The sequence below is a fragment of the Diplodia seriata genome (assembly GCF_021436955.1).
Source record: "Diplodia seriata strain FDS-637 chromosome Unknown scaffold_8, whole genome shotgun sequence".
Classification (NCBI taxonomy): Eukaryota; Fungi; Ascomycota; class Dothideomycetes; order Botryosphaeriales; family Botryosphaeriaceae; genus Diplodia; species Diplodia seriata.
This window is the reverse complement of record NW_027117315.1, coordinates 40,410-56,377: the sequence shown is the minus strand read 5'-3', so window position 1 is coordinate 56,377 and position 15,968 is coordinate 40,410. Positions and strand designations below refer to the sequence as shown.

At 44.5% G+C, this 15,968-nt stretch overlaps 1 protein-coding gene across 1 annotated transcript; it reads right to left on the bottom strand.

Annotated features, from left to right (window-relative positions):
* Window positions 1-6,701: 6,701 nt before the first annotated feature.
* Window positions 6,702-7,992, bottom strand: SLS55_007630 (uncharacterized protein; the record flags this gene model as incomplete). The annotated part of the gene is made up of 4 exons (XM_066779046.1): window positions 6,702-6,717; window positions 6,767-6,885; window positions 7,142-7,229; window positions 7,280-7,992. The coding sequence occupies 4 exons, from the start codon at window positions 7,990-7,992 to the stop codon at window positions 6,702-6,704; spliced, it is 936 nt and encodes a 311-aa protein (XP_066629850.1).
* Between the last annotated feature and the right edge of the window lie 7,976 nt (window positions 7,993-15,968).

The following is a 15,968-nucleotide window of genomic DNA, read 5'->3' as shown; positions in this document are numbered from 1 at the left end:
GCTTATATATTAATAGCTCTTATACTTTCGCGCTCGATAACTCTTATAAACGTATATATAAAACTATTTAAAGATATTTTAACTTTTTTACTCTACTAGACCTTTTCGCTATCTTTAATAAAGCTTCGTTAACGCTATTACTTTATCTAGTACTAGTATATTTACGACGGCGTTCTCTTCTTCTCTATAAAACGGCCCTTTTAATAAGACTAAGTAGTAGCGCTAATTTATCTAGCGTGGCTCTTATATTAATTCTAGCTATTATATTCGTTAATAGCTCTTTATTAATTCTAAACCCGCTAGTCGCCGTACTTAACGCCGCTCTTCCGCTTAAAAACGTAAAAATATTATTTTATATTAAACTCTATAACTTTTTAACGAAAAGCTTTAAAAGTAAGATAAAGCTACGATTAATAGTTTTAACGTCTCGCGCGACGTACGACGAATTTAAAGCTTTTATAAGCTAAACGTATTTTATTTTCTAGTTTTAGACTAGATACGCGCCCTATAGAAAGACGCGGCTAAGAATTATAAACGAGTATTCGTTATAAAATAATACGTATAGGCGGTAGAGAAAGTACTAGACGTTAGCGTTAACGATAGAATATATAAGCGTAAGAGTAAGTAGCGCGAACGAAATATTAATAAACTAAATCGCGCCGAAGTTACTAAAGATATAAAAGTAAAAGAATAGAAAGTAAAGTAAGCTAATAATATTCTTATAAAAGAAATCTTTAATATTTTAAACGTATAGTTTAAGTTAGAACTTATAGATTATAGAAAGATAGATAGCAACGACGTTATACGTTTTTTAAGAAAGATATAAATAAAAAACGTCTAGATTTAACTACGTTAATAGTAAAAGAAAGCTCGCTAAGATACTTTTTTTAAGAAGTAGGCCGTTAATATTTATAGTAGTAAAGCTATTATTTCGAAACGTAGATTTACCCTTAATAATACTAAGCGATATATCGGCGAGAATAAAAATAGTATTAGATACTATAGTAATCGAATTAATAATATATCGCGAATAATTATATTCGTCTAGATATAATCTACTCTCTATATTATATAGTACGAATTCTACGTATAGACCGTAGCTTAATAAAGAGTAAGCGCCTATAGTAAAGCTATTATATAAAGTAAGATTAAGTATCTAATCTATTTCGTTAAGTAGATTATACGTAAATATTAAGCGGCCGTATAGTAAAATCTACTAAGATTAGCTTAGTATAACTAACTATAAAGTAGAGTATAAATATATTTAATTTCTAGCGTATAGAATTTACTATTTAGAAACCCGACCGTTATATTATTTATAATAGTAGTTATAGTTTTATTAAGAAAGTTTATATCTACTAGAGTAAATCGCTAGAAGATATAGTATAAATCGCCTTAGAGATCTATAAGTTACGTTATATAACTAGCGTTTAAGTTAACTAGTTCGCTTAAGCTTTATTATATACTATTTTTATTACTAAAACGGTTATAAGCGCTAGATTCTATCTATATTATAAGCTAAGAAAGATAATATTTTACTATCTAAAGCGAGTAAGCTAAGGTATTAATAATAAGTAACGTTTTTAAAAGAGATAAAAATATAGTAAAAAACTATCTTAAAAAATTCGTAGAAACGTTAAGATACGTCTATAAACTATTAAGACCGGCTTTAAACTTATTAGTTTAAATACTATCTTAAAGATTAATTTAAACTTACTACTAATATTATTAAACGAGATATCGACTAGCTTAAGAAATACTTTAATTAATATAAAACTAAAGATTAGAATTAAGACTAAGTAATAAGTCGTATACGAAAGAAGAACTCTTAACTATAAAGTTTTTAAAAGATCTTAACGTTTTTATAAGCGCTATTTATTATATACTTATTAGTAATTTTATATAAATATACAATATTAATAATTAGCTCTTAGTATTTAATATACTTAGCTATTAAGACTAGACTATAAAGTTTTATCTACTTTATATTATCGAAATTTAGAGTTTTAATAAGAGTACTTTTAAAGTATTTATATTAAAAGATTTATAGTTAATATTCGTTAGTATCTACTCGAAGAGAAAAGTTAGTAAGGCTATAAGTATTATTTAAATACTTTCTTATAATTTTTTATATCGTGCTAACTTTTATAAATAAAAGAGATAAAACTAGACTTTTTAATCTTAATCGCTTTTAGTATAAGAATAAAAATATATTTATAAGGCTTTTAACTTATTTAATATACTACGTAAGTTTTAGTAGTTATAAATAGTACTTATTTATTAAAAGCGTATATTTAATATCTTATATTTTAAGAGACTAAGTCTTAGCGTTATACTCTTTACTCGTTATACGTTAGCGAATTAGTTATTAGCGTAAATAGTATTTATTTAAAGAATACGAGCTTTAAGAAAGACTTATAAGATCTAGCTATATTAAAGTTAAAAGTTTTATTAAGCCTATATTTATATATTTATATATTAATAGCGTTTATCGTAAGGTGTATAAGATTTTTTATTTTAATAGATATAATATCTTTAAAGTAATAAATAAAAAACGATTATAAAATATCTTTAAAATTAGACTAATTAAATCTAGTAAGATTCTACTATAGTTTTTATATTTATTAGACTTTTAAAAAAGTATTAGTAGATATTAAAATCTTATAAAACTTATAATATAGTTCGTAAACGTCTCTTACTTACTAGCGCGCTATATTAAAAATAAAGTTCTTAATATAATTTAGTTAAGAAGTATCTTATATATATTAACTAATTTCTTAATACGCGAAAGTATTACTAATAAGAGAAGAATTTTACTATAGAAACTATCGTTAAAAATTAATTATTAAGTAGTATTTAAGCGTTATATTAGTTACTTAAACTTTTTTTTATTTATTATTTATAAAGAAAAAATTAATTAAAGATAACTTAAACCTTTTAAAAGATATTAAAACATCTAATCGCCGTTTTAAAAGTTATTAAAGCGAGAAAAACGACTTTTATTTCTTAAGTAATTAAAAGAAATAATCTAGTTATTAGCTACTTTCTTAAGTTATATAAATAGCGTATTTAAGAATAAGTATTAGTATTAATTTCTTATTTTAGATACGAAAGATATAGCTTTCTATAAGACGTATCTAAATAATAAACTTATTTAGTTAATTAATATATTAAAGTTTAATAATATCTATTAAAGCGATATAAAAATTCTAGAGCTTTTAGCGAGCTAGCTATATAAAAACTACTACGAGAATATTATATTAATTAAGGCTATTTTTCTATAGTCTATTAACGCTAATCGTATTTAAAAAAGTAAGAGGCGGCGGCTATAGCTTTTTAAAAAGATTTATAATTTTAATTTCTTCTTTAAAATCGTTATTATAACGACTATATAGAATAAGATTAACTATAATACGAGACTTTTTTAAAGAATATAAAATTAAGTAGTATTAGTAGATTATTAAAGTAAAATAACTATAGAAGATACGCGTATAAAGCGCTATAATAACTATATAGATTTAATACGCTAAATCGTTTTAATACTATATCGACGATTTAAGCCGATATAGTTACTAATATAAAAAGAGCTTATATATAATAATAGCACGCCAGCTAATACTTTTATAAGCTATTAATTATATAGCGAGCTTAATAATAGATATAAGCGCTTACTTACGGCTTTAAAAGAAATACGTTAAGAGTAGAAGATAAAGAATAAAATAATAATAGAGCTTATTAATAAAAAGAAGACTTTAAGTTCGAAGCTTAAACGTATTTAAGATAAGAAAAAACGGCTAAAAAAGTAATAAATAAGTATATTTATACGTCTTATACGTCTATTTAGCTTTTCTTTCTAATACTTTTATTCTTTAATATTTAATATTACGATTAGAATACGTTTATACTTTCTTCTTCTAGTACTTTCTAGCTGCTGCTAACATTATAAAGTAGTAAAGCTATATAATACTTTAAAATATTTAGGCTACTTATATAGAAGAAAGAAGGCTCTTTATTTCGATTAATTTCGCGTTGTTTTTTTTTTAATCGCTAGCTGTACTTTTACTATTATTTCTATTCTTGCAATGTAAGTTTCCTCTTCTCCGCTCTTTCTACTCCCCATTCCTCGTTCTACCGCCCTTCTCCTGACAACTCATCCAGCACCGCTGCCTATATCTCCCCCAACCTCTTCGACCCTACCCACAACCCTGGCTCTGCCATCACCCCGCAGCCCTCGTCCGCGATCCTCGAATCCTAGCGTCTAGTCACCGCCGATGGTGAACCTCTGTCAATCAACCACACGGCCTCCCCACCTCTCCGTACATGGCCGCTCCTCGTCAGCCTCGAAACCAAGGCGCCCAAGTGGAACCTCAGCCACGACAAGCCCCAGTTTGCCGCGTGAGGAACTGCGCACCTGGCGCGGCTTTCGCATCTTCAGGGAGTGGTCGCTGGAGAGATGGCAAAAACTAAACTCCTTGCTTAGATAGCCTTTCGCGCCAATTGAATGGGTATCGTGCCTCCTTGCTGCGTTTGGAGAAGTATGAGTTAGGGTACATACTCTCAATGCATTCATCCGCCATCCAACGCCCAACTCTGCAGCCCACGCGATGGAGACCGGCCAGCCGCTGTGCTCGTCATGCTGCGCCCGCTTGCCGACACCATCCGCTTTTTCCATCGATGGGTCCCCAAATATAGTCTAGGACGAGCACAATACGTTTCTACGCGCCGTGGAAAAACTGATCGAACGATCTCAAACAATTGCATACTTCCGCTAGTCGGATTCGAGGTGACACTGGCTATCAACCTCGGCCACTGATGAAGTGAGCATGCAGATAGTCGCTTCCAGGCCATTATATGCGTATACTCAATGGAAAATATCTCCATGGAATACTGTTAGGATGACATCAAGAACCCTGGGCTCTTCCCGACTCCGCCATCTTCCCACATGCCTGGATGAATCTGGGCTTTCTGGCGTATTTGCTGCAGCTGCCACGCGGTAGAACGTATCAGACTCTTATTGGGAAGCACCACCCTGCAGCCGTGTCCGATCATCGATTGGCAACGTACATTAGTCCCTACGCACATGCACTCCCAACAATCTTTCACGTCCCGCCAAAACCCCAACTGTTATGCTCTGTGCCACAAAGCTTTTCCCAACCGACTTTGAACAGGCATTGGTGTGGGAGTTGTATGGTCTTGCTAGGCTACAGCCTGCTCGCTGTGCGCAGCGCTGCAGCGGAATGAGAGGACTGCACACAGTTGAACTACATCTGAAAACATGCGACAATAGAGTGTCATGCCACATGAAAAGGAAATGGTCGATGAGCATTCTCATAGCGCATTTCGAAACGTTCCTCCCCCACTCACAAGGTCGGCGTGAGCAAGATGGCTGCACAGGCCGCCTGGCACGTCCCGTACGCCGTGTTGCATGCGAGTATGGAAGCCGGCGCCGTCGCTCCCAATGTTGCTCCCCACGTGAACCCCGCCGCTGAATAGCAGGCCATCACGACGACCGAGCATCCCGCTTGACAAGCGCCGTACGCACATGGGCCTGCGTTCACGGCGCTGCGGAGCATGAAAGCTCCACAAAGTATGCTGCCTTTCGAGAGTCGCATTTTGGCTTGCAGAGCACGTCAGATCATGTAGTGGAGCTTTGGATGGTCTATTGTTTGTATGCACTCACCTTCTGTCTCTCCTTTGGGCAGCTTAGCTTGGAAATCTGAAGATGTCCTTCAAGAACACAATCGTGCATTGAACTGAATGCGAAGAAGATTGATTATTTTTACGAGGATGCGAGCGATTTTTATCCAGCGGCGGAGCCGAATCCGAGCAGGGCATACGGCCAGTTCTGGGTTTCTAACCCCGCCTGTGGCAAAACCGTCGCTCTGGAGAGACTGACACTGGGTCGTTCATGCAGGAGGCAGTGCATCGGCCATCGAGCCTATCGGTGTAACGAGAAATCTGCCTCTCGAGACGCGGAGGCAAGGGACGCATGCCGCTTCGCATTGGAGACTACCGGCTGGAGGCGCCTTGCATCTGAGAGAAGTGGAATGCAAGTGTCGCGAAATAAATCTTGGAAAACGCAGAGCTGGCTCATGATAGGCAGTGTGGTTGATTAACTACCTTTGCTGACGGAATTGACGCAGCAGTGAAACGAGTGAACTGGGGAAACAAGTGTACGTTTTCAAAATGACCATGCGGTAATCAATGATGGGGTTCCAGCCTCACAATCTTAGACATTTCCTCTCCACATTTGTCTGATCTTCCTCCTGATCAGACTCTTGGCGCTAAAAAATCATGCGCTCCTTTCGCCCCCGCTTGGGTCGTTGCTTTCTGGGAGGGACCTTCGGAATTGTGTCGGCGAGCTCGTGGTTGGAGAAGCTTGCGGACCGGAGGCGTCGAAGCAACCTTTTGGACCTCTTGAGTAGCCTTCTCTACCTGACTCTCGGTGATGACGGTGCCACGAGATAAAGGATAGGGATCTTCATCCTCTACGAGACAGATACGGGGAAACACAAGGAGCACAGCCTCGTCGTCTTTTCGCCCAGCCTTTGAGGCGCGGTTGCCGCTCTGCCGCTCATTACTGATACCTTTCAGCTGTATCGTCTCCCACTCGAAGTTTTCGAACTGGACAAGCTCAAAGCTCGGCTCGAGCCGTTCTTTGAGCCGTTGGATCGATACCCACACATCTCGACCGACGCGAATTAGTGTTCGGAGTTCCTCCTGACACTTGTTCATCTCCTCTGGTGGGAGCAGATTGCGGACGTACGGCCCTATCTTCTGAAGGACCACGGCCACCATCCTCTCAGCTCTGGTCTCTTGTTCTTCGGGGAACATGTTCAGTAGAAGTGCACGAGTGAACGATTCCCTCGACTTGTGTAGCGCGGCCTGACGAAGAAGTATGTCGCGTATTCCACTCTCATCTTCGAGGAGATATGTCGGGTGAAAGATGTGTTTGTCGATCAGCCGAGCTAGGATTGCGAGAATCACCACAGTACGCGTAGATTTGGCTGCAGAAGAATTTGACGCCGGAAGAGGGATCCGATGCTGGAAGCCGACTGGCGCTCGAAGCATGGCCCAAGTATCTGATGCCTTGATTACACAAGTCAGCTAAAGTCCATCCAATAAACCCAAAACGACATACTTGCAAAGCACGTTCCTCAAGGTCCTTGCCGAAGTAAGACTCGACCAAACGGTGAAGTGATCTCCACACCTCCTCGATGCTTGCCACACTGCTGTAGATTTAACTCAAGGTCTTCCACAGGTGCTGAAGATAACTTACGGTTCCTCCCAGCACTCTTCTCTCAGAGTAGCTCCTAGCCCTTCAATCTCTTTCAAGCTCTCGCTTCTGGAATGAAGTTCTCGCTCGAGTACCAAGACTCTGTCCTCGGCTTTCTGGAGAGATTTCTTCGCTCCAGAAAGCTCAGCCTGAGTGTGGCTAAGCGTGTTGTTCAACCGCGAGTTCTCCAGCGAAGCTTTCCGGACCTCCCCTTCCAAGCTCTCAATGTTCTTGCTCGCTTGGGACAAATTTTCCTTTTCTGTCATCCACATGCCCTTAACCTGCCGACCTTTCTCCTTCAGCTCGCCCTCACTTGCCAGGAGTCGCTTCACATCCTCCCCCTGACTTTTACTCAACTTCTCCAAGTCGACTATCCTGCCACGCAGAGCTGACTTCTCATCCTTGAATTCGTCGTACTCTCTCTCGTAAGTCCTGATCAACTGGCTGCTTACCTTGTCGCTGCCCTCCACAAGCTCTAGATTTTTCCTCTTCAGGCTTTCGATCTCCCCATCTTTCGACCGCACTAACTGTTCGAGACGAGGGATCTGATCAATGAGCTCGGCTACATGGCGATACTCTGAATCTGACGCCAGTGCCTTAACGATGGTGGTGAATTGTCGAGCAAGCTCGATCGAGTCGGATAGAGAATTGAGGTCTGTCTTGTAGCTACCATTGTCTAAGGACTTGGATGGCGCAAGACCTGTCTTGAGAGACATGACAAAGAAGGCTTTTTGCGTGATGATAAGATTATGGAAGGATAAACCAGTAGCTTAGTGGAAGCTTCAAAGACTTTAACTTTCCGCGCTATTAAATCATATTTTGGCTAATATGAGAACAGCTTTTCGATGCGCCAGAGCAGTCTTACTAGCCGAGATAAGCTTGTCATTCTATCCCGGGCTTATCTTTAGAGTGTGACGTGTCTATATTCTATTCGATCTTGCGAGAAACTGGACGCAGTGAAGGCGGTGTAGCATTCACAGATGTCGGTAACATGATATTATGATCCAACCGAGCACTGGTGAGGTAGGCTGTGTTACAGCATCACAAAAGTGTAAGCTGTGGCCTCAACACTTTTCTAAGTCATACGAGAAAGTAGCAGTAACCGTGGTAATTATGCCCTCCTTACGCATACTGCATGCAAGAATCCCAACGAGACGTCATGCGCATTCCACCCGGTCGAACTGCATCGTGCCATCATGCCACCCTTTAAAGTTCTGGTATACGTAGCTTTGGTATTTAAAATATACTAGCAGTCCCGCTTACAGTAGAAGTCTAACTGGTTCATTACTTCGCATATTCAACTAGTCATCACCAAAGAGTCCAATGATCGCCGGACCGCTGCTGCGAAACAGTGATGACTTACTGTGTAGCAGATCATTACGCGACCTTGGGGCTTTCCCCATCAGCCTCATCAGCAGAGATTAAGCGCGCATACCACCTTCAAGCACTTCTCCATCACCCAGATAGAAATCAAGGCCAGCGAAGTGCCACTGCGAAGTTCCAACAGGCCAGCCAACCTCTTTCCTTTCCCGTATGGAAGATGCTGACTTGTGCACCTCGCCATGTAGGTAGCGGCAGCATGGGAAACCCTCTCAGATGCATCGAAGCGACGTGAATACGATGCCAGCCGCAGAAACCGCCAGCCGGCAGCGAATACCCGCGAGCAGCAGACACCTGGTCGGAACACAAAACCAGGGCCGGACGGCAATGGCAGGAAGAATGCGGGCGAGGGAGAGGCAAGCGCTGAGAAACGACGCGTCTGGTTGAGCTGGATGGAGACGATGAATCGGAAGATGGCCGATGCCAGCAGGAAGATCGACAAGCTGAGGTCAGAACTTGAGACGCTTGACAAGCTTGACCGCGAGCAGGAGGAAAAACTTCAATCTGCCAGTTCCTGGTGGGCCTGGAGAGTGCGCCCTGTGGTCACGGATGAGGAGGTACTAGTGATGGAAATCGAAAAACTCCAGAGACTTGCTGCAAGACGGATCAAACAGTCAAGGCTTGAAGAGGCAACGGGATTACTCGAAAAAATGGAGAATCAGAAGAGGGAAAAGGAAGCTGCAGAGAATGCGCGCTTGATGTCCGAAGAGGCTCGACGAAGGAGAAAAGAGAGAGAAACAAAAGAGAAAGAGGAAGCAGAGAAGCGTAAAGTGTATGAGGAAACCTTAAAGCGGCACAAGGAACAAGAAGAATCGAGAGCCAAAGAGCGAGAAGCACGAGAAAGAGAGGAGAGGGACAGAGCAGCTGCGCAGGAAGCACAGAGGCGCAGATTCTATGAAGAAATGTCGAAGCGGCACAGGGAACAAGAAGAAAAAAAGGCCAAGCAGAAAGAAGCACGAGAAAGAGAGGAGAGGGATAGAGCAGCTGCGTGGCAAGCTGAAAAGACGAAAAAGCCCAAGAAGACCAAATACCGGCCAGACGGAAACCGAGATGCGTCACTTTGCACGCACAAATCGTTCTGGCTGAAGATTACGGGCCGACATCAATGCCGCCATTGCAGTCGTGTTTACCACAAATTTGCTTTCGAGTGTCCAATGTGTACAGAAAGAGCCTGTGGCGAGTGTATGCGCACACTTAAGCAGACCGAACCCTCAAGCACGTTCCAGACCCGCAATCGCAGGGGCCTCGGAGGATCTTACGAGGAGCCATATCGGGATTATGACGAGTAGTACGAGGAGGAAAGGAGTTTTTTCTATGATTTCTATGGCTAGGACTGAAGCGTTACTGGAATTCGAGCCTTATGGTCCCCCCGCTCTCAGTCGGTCTATACTTTCAGCATGACTAGTTTGATTCCTTGAGGTTCTCCCATCACCGCTGACCTACGTTACCATCGGAGATTGCGTGTAACGTGCCTGTCGAGACCCCGCCCACAACGTCACCTAAGTGGTGGCGAGAGGGAAGCGAGGGCGCCGCATAATCCGCTCCGACAACAGCATCCTCCATCAGCTCGACTGCCACACCTCCCTTACAGAGCCCTGCAAGCCGTCGCTCCTTACTGTCCTCGCCTACGCTCCCATCGGATCGGTCGCCGATCCGCAACGCACTAAGTATCCGCGCGTGAGCCCGGGGGAGGGGAGAGGGATGGTTACGCTCGCTCGACGCCGGGGAAGGCACACTTTTTTTTTTTGAGTCATGTCTCCCTGGACAGTGGCGTGCCACGGTTTGTATGTTTCTGCCGGACCGGTGTCGCTTGGGATAAGGATGGCTTGACGCACCGGGAAAGGGGGTTTTACGATAACGGATAGCCGTGGCGCAACAAGGCAGCACAATCACAGTCGGAATCTAGCGGCGACGCCGGCGGCAGAAGTGGAAGCAGTGAAAAAAAAAGTTGTATTAATGAACGGAAAACAGAGGGACGAACGAGGAAAGTGACATGCCGACGGAGGTTAGTAGAGTTGGCGATAACAGCGCACCCGATCTCTCGATTGTCCTGCCGTGAGCTTGCATTAGTTGCGCCTATACTTCCCTCTTAGGAATGATAGTGCTACTTATCCTCGCGTTAGTTGTAGTCTGCCAAAACGCTACACCGTACGGGTTAAACCCACGGAATGTTAATGCAAGCGAGAAATTATTAACGTTCGGCAGGTCGACGAGGGTGTTTTGAATTTAAAACATGCCGAACGCTGAAGCTGATGTGGCGATACGGTAAGGGCGCCTTCCCCCCTAAATAATTTGTTATAAGCCACTTTGGGCGTTGCTTTAATCTGGAGTCTAGAACCTCGAGGACTTCCAAGTTGACTCGTGGCATCTTCTACTGTGTGGAAAAGAAGTCCCTTGGATTATTGCTTATAGCTATTATGACTTCTTCGTTATATTTGATTTAATAGCCGTATTTTTTTAGAAAAGGAAAAGAAAAAAGAAGAGAAAAACGGGAAAGAAAAGATGCAAGGAAGAAACACTATTCGGCAGAAAAAACTATCCTAAATCTCTCGGACAGCTAGAGCACTCCTTCCACCATCATCGGTAAGTCTTGGTCGTGTCTTGAATCTTAAAACTTCCATGCCCAGTCTTTTCGCGACACGTCCATCGTCAACGCCGACTATAGCTGACGGCGAAAACAGCAAGGATTCTCCCACTTTCAATGTGACGATCTCCTCGAATATTTCACGCAGCTCGCCGTCGGTGTTGGCTGCCATGCTGCATATGCCGGAGAGATGTGAGCGCAGCATAGCCAGCCAAGCCGGCGACGTAAAGCGATGCACGATCGTGATGGAACAGAGATCGAGAAGCTTTGGAGACACCGTAGGCTCTTGCGTCGCGATGATGATGCGGCAGGCGGCGTGACGTTGCATGCGAATGCAAGTGAGAAGTGAGTCCGAGAAGCGTTCAGCAGCCGAAGAGGAGGTCATGTACTGCATTCGATCAGTAGTGAATTCGCCATGAGAAAGCTGTCAATTAAGCGCTGTGCAATACCTTGTGGGCCTCGTCGAGAGCTATTACCCGTCCGACTGAGCTGGTATCCTCCAGAAAGAGAGAAAGACAGATGTCGAATAATGTGCACGCAGTCGATGTGTCCACGAAGGGGTCTGTCAAGTCAACGATAGTGAGGGATCCCGGCGCTGGCTTGAAGTCATCAAAACTGGTGTTTTTAGTATCCATGAAGCTCTCGAGCAGTTGAAGCCGTAGGTTCATGGGCCCTTTCTGGTCGGGGGACAGTTTCTCCTCGTTGAGGAGGCGGATGAAGTGCCGATAATCAAATGCCTGACGATGTTTTCCCGCGATCGCCATGCTGCGGAGGATTTTGTTGATAACCTATACCTTTCAGCATCTTTTTGGATCACAGGGAAACAACCCGTATAGCCTACCTCCATATAGAGAGGCACTTTTCCAGTGCTCTCGTTGAATGCCATCAGGGCAAGCATGCGCTCGACATTCAAGTGCTTTGGCTGTAACCTCAGCTTCCGTACTTGCACGCGCTCTTCCGATCGCTCGATCCTCTCGTACGCATCTTTGAGTCTCCAATAGTTGCTCGGCGAGACCAAGACATTGACTTTGATCCCGGCCGAACACAGGTATGCCGCTTCGCACACCGATCCCGCACCCCACGCGTCGTAGTGGAACACGATGCTCTGCAACGGCTTTGGGAGACGTCCGAGGCTCTTGCTTGGCAGGAGGCAGCCCTCAAGCATGCATGCCAGCGTATAGCTCTTCCCGCTTCCCTGGCTTCCGCAGAGGAAAGCCGACCAGGGAGCATTTGTGTTGAGAAACAGTGGATCCGTATCGTTCGTTGTGTCCGTGGGTAACGCTTCGCAAGCCGCTCTTCGTCTTCCTCTTCCAAGCAGCGCGAATTGTTCGAAATGCGCGTCGACATGGTCATCTTCGCAAAGTTCAGCGAGCGCAAGCTTCGCTGACCAGGAGAACAGTGGAGTCGTGAGGACTTCCTCCGAGCTCAGGCCATGCAAAGGGTACGTATCGGTAGACTCTTCCCCAATTCGTAAAAGATCTAGATAGTCGTCCAGCTCGGAAGTCGCGCGATGTCCTGTCTGTTCCTTTTTCCCATCTTGTGCAGATTCAGGAGGGGTGTATTGAGTGGTGGGGGACGTCCCTGTGCTCGTATCGGGTACAGACGATGCTTGCTGTTGGCAAAACCATGTCATATTGGATGAATTGGATGTTTGTCGGAGTGTGAGAGGTTCAGAGAGTGGATGACTGCCTTTAATAAGCTTTCAAATATCGGAATTAATCCGAGTCCCCAAGTAAGATAAGTGATCGGCTTAAATATTCAATCGACTAACGTTAGGTTTTAACAGTTCTACGTTCCCAAGCCCGAGAGTTGCAAGGGAAGATCCGGCTATTATTAGTCCTCTGGATTCCAGATTTTCCGCCATCACATAGCCGCCCTTAGTAGAACTACCGATATCGACCATCTGCTCCTTTAACAAATAGAATTACGGCTAGCACTCAAGAAAAACCTTGTCAGCCATAAAGTCGGATTTCAAACGGGCTTCTCGTATGCGTATAATGAGGTATCAACTGGTACTGTAATAAAGTAAGGCTCACAGTATAATTACAGCTAAGAAACGCTGACACGGCTAGACGTGCCAGTAGGTCGACTAAAAGGAAAACGGGCCAAGAGGCGAATGCAAACTACCTCAACCGTTCTAAACCAGAATAAGCTGTCTACATAGAATCGAGTCACGCTGCAATATCAAGTGCATGGTTTGAGATCCGGATATTACAAGTCCCGTAGTTCAAAGAACAAATTGAATTTAAATTGGAAAGAACAGAGATCGTAAGATGAGAACTTCACTAGCCGACGATGCTGCTACCGTATTGTCGAACATGAAAATCTCCAAAGCCTTTCATCCATAGACAAACTCCAATCATTATCCGTATGAAGTTTTAGACATCTTCTGGTGCTTCTTCTGAGCCATGCTAAGGACGAAGTTACGGCAATCACTGCACGACTCCCACCCAGCCGTAAGATGTTCCAATCTGAGTCTGCACCTATCACTTTCCGGGGTGACTGCAGCAGAGCGTCCCTTCTTCTTTTTCTTCTTTTGTTTAACAGGCCTTACGGAATCTTCATCATGGCACTCGGCTATGCATGGCGGTGACTCCTCTGTGGTAGGCTCCAGCTCGTGGCATGGTAATGCTGCTTGATCTTGCACGATCGCCGGTTGCGAAGCGCAGACACAGTCATCCGCTGGCGCTTCGACTGCCGCTGGACAGGGTTCGCCGAGTTCCTCTCCAGCAGCTGAACCCGAAGGCTCTACATCTTCGGCGCATGGTCCCGACTCTACGTCGTAACCTAATACAATTGAGTCAGGGCCGTGTGTGTAATGACTACAGATCAGCCGCATCCAAGGAGCACTTACAGGAGACATCAGCGGACGCAAAATCGGCATCATCCTTGCCGCAATCCAATCCAGCTTCGTCTTCTCCACCGTTACAGGAAATGACTGAAAACGAATCGTGCGTGAGCCCATCAGACCCGGCCGTGTCCGGCGACGCAGGACATGCCACCTCTTCTGCAGGTTCCTCTGGAGGTGCCGGCATATGGTAAGACTCTTCCATATGGTTAGTCCTGTTTTGACCGCAGGTTCTCTTTTGCAAATTGGCGAATATGGCTGCTGCGCTGATCAAAATCTCTCGTGCAAAACGCGATCCAAGTTTTGTGCAGGGTATCTCATACGAGGGGTCTCCGGATGCCGGAAAGGCATTCGTAAGGGTGTCCGTTAGACGGGATGCGAGGAACTGATCCTCATCGGAAATCTTGGAGAACACTGCCTCCAGCTGTCTCAAGATCTCTTCCGTTGGTACGCTGGACGCGACTGAAAGGACTTTCTCCCTCGCCAGGGCCTGCAGATCAACCATGCCGTATTCTCTTGCCACGTCGTAAAGGCCCAGAGCACGTTCATGCTCCCTGACCTGAATCTCTGCCAATGTTGCCTCTCCACATCCTAGAGTCTCATATTTGCCTGTGTAGAGGAAGTGCACAAGCGGGTGAGCAATGTCCGGATCGACATTGGAGAGGTATTGACGGAACCCGTAGACAGGGGCGAGAGAAGAAGGGAGAAGAGCAATAGGAACATTGTACTCAACCGCTTCTTCCCCGAAGCGCAGTGCCACAGTCGGACTGGCGTAGGGACTAAAGTAGGTCAGAATCTTCCAAGAGCCATTTTGCACCAATCTGGAGAGGTAAGGACATCTTACGAAGTAGTCGGCCGATAGTCGCAAGCAGCTTCCTGTGGAGAATCCATTGCTAGCGACTGGGCGTCCTGTAGTGGTAGAAGATCTGGTGCTTGCCCAAGCTCTTCTGGTGGGGATATCGTGGGTGCTTCTGTCAGCTTCGTCTTTCTCACCGCCTTCTTCTTCATTGAAAGGGCTGGAGCAAGCTCAATTCTGGGCGTTCAATCCAAAAAGAGGTAAAGATTGTCGGATTCTCTGTTGGGCGGAGGGAAAACGGTGGGAGAGAGGGGGAGCTTTAAGTTGCACTTAACTCCAGTTCCACGGCACTCGGCTCCTCCAGGCCCAATCCGAGCATAGACATTGCACAATCGCGTAGATTACGATGTTTGGTCGGAATGGGTTTTTGGTTGGCTACTGCCCGGCATCCACAGCTGCGGTGGGAGCAGCGTAGCTGCGGTCGGCGATTAGCGCAACGCTTGCCAAGCCAACCTAACAACTATTGGTTGAGGTAGTACAACTGGCCGTGCTACTGTTGGGAGCCGAAGCTGTCAGATCTCATCGCATCCGTAGGATTCCGTCCGACTGGTCGCGGGTCTGCCGGTACCGTTTTTCTTTGGTGTGGAACTCGTCCAGTCAGCAGTCAGCGAGAGCAACGTAAGCCTTGGAGAATTACAGCGCGTAAACGAGGCCATCAAACACGGGCTAATTATCCGTTGTTCCAGTTATCACCACCAAGGACATCAAACAACACCGTGGATGTATCGCACGGCAGGAAACTCCTGAGCAGCTTGCATGGCTTGGGACTGTTATCGAGGTTCCAGACCGTGTAAGGGATCATCGTTACCTCGCGAAGGAGAAGCAAATTGATAAGGCTGACGTGGCATTTGCGTCGGGCAGCATCCAGAAGCAACTTTCATGGCAAAAGAGGCCACAGCCAGCGCAGCTTGCCACGAACGCGCTTGGGAGCGATAAGGTCGACTCCCGAATCTTTGGTGGGGCCGAAACGTGCGGCGGGTTCATGTACGTTTACACGCAAGGGGGACTCGAAGTCGACAGCAAG